Source organism: Corylus avellana, chromosome ca1, assembly GCF_901000735.1.
Source record: "Corylus avellana chromosome ca1, CavTom2PMs-1.0".
In the NCBI taxonomy this organism is placed as follows: domain Eukaryota; kingdom Viridiplantae; phylum Streptophyta; class Magnoliopsida; order Fagales; family Betulaceae; genus Corylus; species Corylus avellana.
In genome coordinates this window covers 15,339,252-15,348,898 of record NC_081541.1, presented here as the reverse complement: position 1 = coordinate 15,348,898, position 9,647 = coordinate 15,339,252, and the positions used below count along the sequence as shown (strand labels likewise).

At 34.9% G+C, this 9,647-nt stretch overlaps 1 protein-coding gene across 1 annotated transcript; it reads right to left on the bottom strand.

Annotated features, from left to right (window-relative positions):
* Positions 1-1,497, bottom strand: LOC132166933 (putative ubiquitin-conjugating enzyme E2 38). The gene has a single exon (XM_059577795.1). The coding sequence runs from the start codon at positions 1,489-1,491 to the stop codon at positions 232-234; it is 1,260 nt and encodes a 419-aa protein (XP_059433778.1). The 5' UTR covers positions 1,492-1,497; the 3' UTR covers positions 1-231.
* Positions 1,498-9,647: the final 8,150 nt, after the last annotated feature.

Genomic DNA, 9,647 nt, shown 5'->3' with positions numbered 1-9,647 from the left:
TTGAGTAAATTATGTATCTTAATCATCATTCAAAACCTAAAGAAATAATTGAAGACACAAAAAAAAAAAAGAAAAAAGAAAAAGAAAAAAAGAAAGGGTTAAGTCCTAATCTTCTTCCCATTGTTAAAGTGCCCTAAAAAGAAATCAACCCCCCACCACCAATTTGGTCCCCACTTGATGTCGTCTCTCTCCCTCTTGCTCTGTTTTCTTCCGTCACGTTGCGCACCCACTTCAAGAAGAGTCCTTTTTGGTCACATCTCCATCGCTTTTCCCACTCTTCTTCTTCCTCTTCAATCCCAATGCCTTCTTGATTGTCCGAATGACCCTCCTCGCAAACCCACCACCGTGCTTGTTTTTCACAACCACCTGAGCCGCCTTGGACGACGATGGCGCCGTTTTTCTCTCGACATTCAACCGTTCGACGAAATTCCCCACTGAAGCTCCGCCCCTATGAAAAGCCGCAACAAGCTCCGGGTACAGCTTCTCCATAGACCCTTTGAATTTCTCCGACACATCGACGCTCGTTGAAGACGAAGAACACGATGATGATGATGATGATGACCCATAACTCCCATAGTACCCGACTCTCTGAAGCCCACCTCTATAAGCATCACAGGCCCTTAATATCCAATCCCCTCGCTCCCGAAAATGCCTGACCACAAGGTCCTCGAAATTCCTCGGTGGCCTTCGGATCAAAAATAGCATTGTCTTGCACGACAAGATGAACACGTCCTCGTTATAAGCCTGCGACTTCTTTTCCCAGATAGCCCGACCCAACATCCCGTGACCCGGTTCGTTAAAGTAGGGTTTCTCGTTGAGAACCAGCGCCTGAATCGAAAGCAAGACCTGGAGCACAGTGGACTCACATGGGTTCCACTTCTCGCTCTTCTTACCGGCCCAGGTGTTGAGCAGCGACAAGCAGACCCTCCCGTTGGCGTAGAGGTTCGGGTTCAGCCTCATCCCGTACGAGCGGAAATGGACCTGGGGCGGGCTGGTGGAGTAATCGGGCGGGAAGGCCAAGTCGAAGAAGAAGAGTCCATCGTGGTACGGCGTGCCCGCAGCGCCGACGATCACCGCCCTGAGCAGATCGATGCGCTTCTCGTAGGCCCGCACGAAGATCGTCTCGGGGAGGTTCTTCTCTAGGATCCTCCACTCCTGCATGATCTTCTTGTGGGTCCTACTGTTCCCGTTGATGAAGCAATCTCCGCCGTCCTTTTTGGGGCGGTTCAGGTTGAGGTAGGAGTGGTCGGACTCGTCCGAAACGACGTCGAATCGCTTGAAATGCGCGTCGATCGCTTCTTCAATCTCGCCGTTCGCAGAGAGTGCCATTGGATTTGATGATTCGTATGTCTGCGTGTTGGGAGAGACAAAAGTACCATATGGGATTGGTAGGAATGTTCCTTCCACTGATTTTAACAGGGGATTAGTGGGGTCCACCTTTTGATTAAAAAAATCAACGGTGATCCAGGGCCAACACTTAATGCTATGCATTCCTTCAAAGAGGTAGAAAAAATAAAAATATTCATCAATTATAACTAAAATACTAAATAGATATTTTTCAATTCATTTTAGAAAAAAATCCTAATTCGTTTTATTGCAACAACGGAATAAGTTCATTTTGGAGAGGATCCTAATTCGTTGGATTGCAGCATCGGAGCAATTATATCAATTTGTTATATTGTAATGAGAAAGGATCGGAATCATCATGGGTAGATGAAATGGACGGTGATCAAGGCATTACGTCTGATATGGTGTTTCATCAAATGGGTAAGCATGTAGGCAATTGGAGACAATGATCATGATGAGTTCGTGTGCATTAGCTGTTTATGGGCATTTACGTGATCTGTTGGGTTAGGCAATGGGCACATGTTGGAGTGTTTGATTACCCACTCCCATGAAATTTGTTGGAATTTACTTTTAAATTAATTCATATCAAACTTCCCACCAATATTTCTCTTGAATTAGCTTCATTAGAACTTCCCCGTAATGTGGACTTCAATCTGTGTTAAACATGCTATATGTCGTGCTACCTCCTATGCATTTACTATGAAGCGTCTTCGATCTTCAGGCTCCTACAAAATAATAAAAGCATTAAAGGGGTCTTTTCCGGAGATTCTATGACGCTTAAATTAGCAATTGTATATGGAGTCAAAATCTAACAATATATTGAGAATTGATTGATCCATCCCCTATACCGAGGCCTTGAGTTCCCTTTTATAGGATTTTATCAGTGTAACTGCTCCCTCGATCTTCTCCCTTCAAATGATTGAGAGATAATTTGAAATAGTGGAAAGATAATGTCAGTAGTTGAGAAAATGGAGAGATAGTAGAGGATTGTTGAAAGATAATGAGACTCGTAGTGAATTTTATCCCCAACATAATACATAACTAATAGCTAGTACTAATGGTTATTGTTTTCTGTTGGAGTAATGCTATATATCATTATTTTTTTATTCTACAATCGTGACATGGTAGCTAGAGCCAATGAATCAAATATATGTATATTTTCCTTTTAATAAAGACCAATCTAAGAGTTGGTTGAGATTGATACGTTAACATTGTGAGATATTGTATGATAAAAATGTAACTTCTAGTAGTACTCTTTATATTAAAAAAAGAAGAAGTAATGATATATAACACATTTTTATTTCACAACTATCTCACAGTATTGATGTGACAGTTCCAACTAAGTACTAACCTTTGGATTTTTTTTTTTTTTTTTTTTTACAATGACACTAATCCAAATGTTGGTTGAAAAACTGTCACATCGACATTGATGGATAGTTAAAAAAAAAAAAAAATGTAATTTTTAGCATTACTCAATGTTGAAAACTGCATCTTTATCCCACAATACTGATACAAAAATTCTAACGAACTCTTAAATCGGTCATTAAATAAGAAAAAAAATTAAGTTTTAGTTAAGACCACAACATTATGCTATAATTGTGAAATAAAAATAGGGTTTATATATATAACTCTTACTCAAATAGAAAAGGTTATAATCAGAAAGATTCTCTTTCACAACATTTTGGAGGCACAGACGTTTCACCATGTTCTTGGTGAAGTGTGAGTCGGAGTTACTGATCCAACATTATCTTCTTTGAAATGTGGGAAATGATTCTCTACTACTAATTAGGTGGACCCTGCTCAAACTAATTCTAATCTTTCTTATCTTATAATTATTTTAAAATTGAATTTTTCTGTTTCATCTATTGCTTTCATATCAGACGAGAAACAAAGGTGATATGCTAAAACTGTCGAAGGATCAAAATGTGAAAACAATTGTATCTCCTCCGGCATACACTTGAATCAAGTTTTGGTCTCTCCAATAAGAAGCAAATATCAGAGTTTGAAACACCAAAAAATGATATAATTATTCACATAAAATAATTTCACTTCTCTTGACAAAATACCAATTGATAAAACCATGGGATTTACCATCTTGATTGGTTTTGGAGACTCCGGTGTTGCGGGCTCGAAGGTGGGTGGGGGTTTAGTGGTGAGTGGTGGGCATTGCATTAGAATTGATGGAAAAGTTCATGAGAGTGATTTGAATTAAAGATACGGTGTTTTCATCTCCATTGTATTTGATTTTTTACTTGATGTATCAAATTTGTATTGAAGGCTGTAAAAAAGAGTTTTACGTACACCACATCCTGATAGAAGTGAGTCTCTATTTTCATTTCACAATGTTGTTGTGTTAGTCTTAATCAGCTGTTATTTATTTATTTATTTTTTTTAAAAAAAAAACAATGATTGATCTAATGGTTAGTTAAGACTATCACATTTATATAATAATTATGAAATAAAAACATAATTTCTAACATTACTTGAGAAATATAATAGGACAATGACTAAAAATTGAGTATGGGATTTTCACGAGCTTGTTAAAATTAAAGGGAAAAATTATATTTAGACAATAAGTTTTTATCTTATTTGGATTTAATCCTTAGGTTTTCAATTTAAAAAATAAGGTCCTTAAGTTTTGCCAAAATTTCAAATTTGTCATTCTATTACTTTATTGTCAAAATTAATGATTTTTCATCTGTAATGTGTATCTCATTTGACATGCTAATGTCCATGACATCACCCAATATCAATGCACTGCAAAAATTCAAGGGTTTATTGACATTTGAATAGTGACACTTTTAGAAAATGTCAATAAATTACGACTTAACTATTCAAACGTCACTATTCGTAAAATAGTGTTACGAAATAGTGTAAAATAGTGACATTTGAATAGTATTACTAATTTACACGTCACCATTCACGCTCAATTAGTGATTCGTGGTTTTCCCTCTAATGTTACAAATCCAAAAAATTAGGAGGATGAAGAAGATGGATTTTGTTTATGGAGTTGGGCTTTTTTTGTTTTGTTTTGTTTTTTGTTTTTTTTTTTTGTTTTTGTTTTCCATAGATGACGTGGCGCTTAATGATATGACATAGACATTAGGTGCTGATATTAACACTGGATTGTCAATTGAGACACACATGACATATCACAAACCATTAATTTTGATTAAAAAATGACAAAATTAATGACCTGTTTAAAATTTGGACAAAACCTAAAGATTATATTATTGAAATTAGAAACTCAATGACTAAATTCAAATAAGATAAAAACCTAAGGACTAAGTATGATTTTTCCCAAAATTAAATTAATATTTTCTTTTTTGATAAGAGCAACCCATTGGTAGTGTTGTATTGGGATAAAATTGTAAATTTTAGTTTTTTTAGTTTTTTTAGTTTTTTTAGTTTTTTTTTTGGTTTTTGCCAACATTATAGGTAGGGTATCCTTTTGAGTTTTGAGTATTACATATGGTGGGCCTAACAAAGCCGATTGGTTATCCCGTTATAATCAACTATGTATTGGGAGATAGGTCCTTAATCTGCAGATGACAGAAAACCTAATTTCAGCATTTTTTTCTTTTCTTTAGAACCTAATTTCAGCTTGAAAAAGAAACAAGAAAGCTTGGTTTTCGTGGGAATAGTTATTTCCTTACGAAGACTAGTATTTATTTCTCTTAAAAAAAATAAGAATAGCTATTTTAAAAATTTTATTTTTGTTTTTATTTTTCTGCAAGCTAAATATTAAAAAAAAAAAGGATAATTTCATTTTAAACTCCTAAATTATCACGCGATTTAACAAGTCCTCCGAATTTCAAAACCTCTCAATTTGAACCCGTGAACTTTTAATTACAGTCAATTTACCTCCTCGGTCAATTTTTGCCATTAAACCTCTAAAAAGACAAAATTACCCTTCAATTTTCTTTTTATTAAAAAGAAAATTTAAAAAGATTGAAGAAAAAGGGTTACAAGGTGGCTCAACCGTGGGTCACCTTGTGATTTTTTTTTTTTTTTTTTTTTAATTTGAAGTTAAGGATAAATTTAAATTTTTTTTTAAAAATTAGGGTATAAACGTCATTGCCTCACTTTTAATGTTTAAAATCTGACGGGGAATTTAAATTGATTATAATTGAATGTTCATAAGTTCAAATTGAGAGGTTATAAAGTTCAAGGACTTATCAAATTCAGAGGTATAAAGTGAAGTTACCTCTTAAAAAAAATATATTCACAAAACATTTTATGCTATACTGGCATTCTAAAGACTAAAGGGCCGGAAAATTCCAATCTCTTGTCAAAATCAATAACTAGGTGTCTCAAATGGGTAATTCAATCGGATGAAGACCATCCGTCATGAAACGAAAGTCGCTAGTTAAATTTTTTTTTTTTTTTTTTTTTTTTTAAAAAAATTAATAAATAAATTCAGCTTGATATTTTGTGTATGGATTTGATTCTGACATCTTGATTACTTCATATCTGCCAAAAAATTATCTTCACGAAGCTACTCGCTGAAATTAGAAGGATGAATGTTAATAAATAATAAACAGTAAACAATTTATTTTTGTAATAAAAAGGTTATTCGGCGTATTAGACAAGTCGAAGAAATTCCTGTCTGGCGTGTTCAAGAGCAGAAGAAAGTTAAGCTTGTTTGGATTTAGCTTTCCTCAAGTAAAAGGAATATATTCCAACGGTCGCCAAATACGCTATTATTCGTCGCATGTGGTCTAAAGTCTTCATCATCCAAAGTTGCCCCTGGCAAAGTCTTTGCTATCATTATTGCACTTTAATTTTTTGTTTTTCAAGTAAGAAAAATAAAATAGTAGAAACAAAACGTAAATTAGGAAGTATGCGTAAGAAAAATAAGTTATATATATATATATTTGGTAAAATCTACTTAACCCCCTTAATTAAACTATTACCCCAATGCTAATCTACCTCCAAAACTACTAAAATAATGACAATGTACCCCAAGTTTTTAAAAAATAACGAAATTACTGTTACTAAAATAAAAACAAAAATAATAAATTTAAATTTTTTTCAAAATTTTAATGGTATTTTTGTCTTATTGAAAATTCTATAGAGATAATTTCGTCATTTTGCTAGCATTGGAGAGTACATTGTCATTGTTTTGATAGTTTGAAGGGTAAATTATCGTAATTGATAGTTTGAGGGGTAAATTGTCGTAATTGATAGTTTGAGCGTAAATTGTCATTGGGACGGTAGTTTAAGGAGGTTAAGTGAATTTTTTTTTTTTTAATTTTTTTTGTTTTTGGTTTAAATAAATGTCAAGCCTTGATTTCTTTCTCATCAAGGCACTTTAATTTAGTAATAAATGTGATTTTATTATTCTCCACTGCCATATTTTACGAGTAAACAGTCATGGCTTTGAAAAGAGAAAAAAGAAAGAAAGTGGAAGTCATGGATTCAACGTTAAGTACAGCCTTTGATATTCCTACTATTTCTCTTTGGTAAAATTATAATTTACCCCTCAAAGTTGATAGCGTTTTTCAATTTAAACACCAAAATTTTAATTTTTGCAATTCACCCTCCAAAGTTTTAAATTTTTACAATTTGATCAATTGTATCCAAAACTTCACATATTGCTCATAATTTTTTATTTTTTTATTTTTTATAAAAATTAAAAAAAAAAATTCGGGGTGATAGCTATTGGCCATCTGACCATTTTTGCATTCACCAAATTTGGAACTTTTTTTTTTTTTTTTTTTTAAATAAAAAAAAATAAAAATTAGGGACAATATGAGAATTTTGGGATAATATTGGTCGAATTGAAAAAAAAAAATGAAAATTTGTGGGGGTGGATTGCAAAAATTGAAACTTTGGTGTTTGAATTGAAAAACGCTGTCAACTTTAAAAGGGTAAACTGTAATTTTCCATTTCTCCTTTATTAAACTCTTAATTGTATGTTTTTTAAATTGTTTAAAGGAAAATGCTTCATTTCCTTTGAAAATGATTCGAACTAATGACTTCTATTTTATGAAGCGTAATATCTAACCGATTGAACTACCTCTTAAAGACGAATCACAATTTAATATTTTTAAATAATTAATGCCTCTTTAATCACACGTTTTCATAAGCAGCAAAGCTTTCCACCGCTTGAGAAGGCAAAGAAGTGTGTGACCAGATACAATATGCACTTTCTCTTTATTGACCAAAATTGGCAGTGAAAGAGAAAAGGCTTTTTTTTTTTTTTTTTTTTTTTTTTTTATGAGTAAAGAGAAAAGCTATTGATATGTCTTGGAATTGGTTAACAATGCTTTTATGCTTGGTTTCTTGAACGTGATTTACGCGACAACTATGCTTCCATGCTTGCTTAGTTGAACGTGAGAAATTACAACTTTGGGGGTGGGTGCGCATTTTGACTGCCCACTGCTTACCGGCCGTGATGTGAACCAACTAGCATAAACACAAGAGGGCAAAAAGATTTTTTGAAAAATAAAGTAAATTCAAATCTGATTTGATTTAATATTTATACAGTTTTGTATTCTCTCAAACTTTTATAAATATGGACTTTCTTGTATTGTAAATTTATCCATTGAATAAGAGCAAATATAGTCCTTGGGGAACATGATCATCTTTGGTTTATTTGAACTGGAGAATATTCAGTTAGATATATGTGGGCAATAATTTTGTCTTTTCACTTTTTGATAGGACAAAAATACTTATTCAATATAACTAATTGGATAGTCTCTAGTTCATTAAGGCTTTATTTGGCAACAGCCTTGACCCAGACACTGTTCAGTGTCTGGGTCAAGGCTTGGTTTTTGGGGTAACAATTTATCCACTTTTCCCCATTTTGCCCCTACCTCTTACTAATTGAAACAAGCCCGGTGTTGTGTCTTTCCCACGCTAAACAAAGGAAAAAGGCCAGCGTCTCCCCAACACAGTGCCCCTCACATGCGTCCGAAGCTGCCTTGTTGAAAACCATTTCTGATTTCTCGCCCCCCCCACCCCCTACGCTTTGTGTGCAAAATTTCTCCCTCCCCTCACACGTTCCAGCCGCTTGCTGAAAAACTATTTAATTTCTGCCCCCCCCCAATTCTTTTGCGCGAGTTTGAAAATTCCCCCCCCCTCCTCACATCGTCCGGCCGCTTAAGGAAAACCATTTCATTTTGTTCCCCACTTCATGACATTTGTTTTGTAAATTCCCTCCCTAACATCACCGCCACACCGAGGGAAAACCATTTTCGACGCCGCCCCACCCCCTGCGGCGCGAGCAGGCACTCCTCCCCCCCCATCACGCCAGTCTGGCAGGGCGCGAAACCCAGTGGATTTCTCTAGCCCCCCACCCCTCGTATGGGCTTAGTTTGCACTCTCCTTAACACGCTGGCCCACAACTCCCATGATTCGTGTCCCCACAATGCTCGACCTCAATACCGTTTCCTCGGGTATATTAGAGGCTTCGCCTCCCAAAAATCCAGAGCACCCATCCAGAAATTCATCTGCCTGTGAAGCCAGACGCCAGTCTCGGTGGAGAAGAGCTCTAGCCACGGCTCCACGCACACGATCACGATCCAAGGTACTGCATATAGCTTTTTGTTATGGTTCTGTAGAATTTAATTTTGTAGGTTTGGGTTTTTCGTTATCTTGCGTAGAATTGTATTTTGGTTTTTCCTTATAAATGTTGGCAGAATCACAATAAATTGCTTGAAAACCTGTTTATGCATGCCCCATTGAGAAAGAGGAAAATTAGACACCACAACATTTGTGTCCAAAGTTTGGGTTTCGTTTTTCACAGCTGCTTGTAGAGACCAGGGCAAGTTTTGCTGTGTATGTTAGATATTGTTGCCCACATGAGATTGTGTGATATCATTAACAGGGGTCCGAGAATCTTTTGAATTATTATTGATTGCAGACTTTGTTTGCTTGTGTCCTAGGCTGGTTTCCTATTTTCCAAGTGTATATGCAATTTTGTTTGATTCAATTGTCTTCTAATTGGAGAAGTGTATAAAGATACAGAGTTATATACTCATTTAGTAGGGTTTTTCTTTCCCCCCTTTTAGTCATTTGACTTGAACAAGTCTAGAATTGTATTTGGATACAGAGTTATATTTGTTAAAGCAATGTCTAGGGGGATTTTTCTTTTGGTTTTTTTTTTCGGCATTTCACTTGAAAAAGTATTCTGACATGGTGTACATATTGTTTATAAAATATTTTGTATTTAAGTTGTCTGTTAATATTGAGAAAGAACAAAATACAATATACCACAAAATAAACATAAAATTCTCCGTAGTTAGGATCTATACAGATTCTCCATAGGTAGGATCTATACAAATTCTTCTTTG

Excerpts from the sequence above, each read along its gene's own strand:
- LOC132166933 (XM_059577795.1), bottom strand. The coding sequence starts at position 1,491 with ATGCATAGCATTAAGTGTTGGCCCTGGATCACCGTTGATTTTTTTAAT.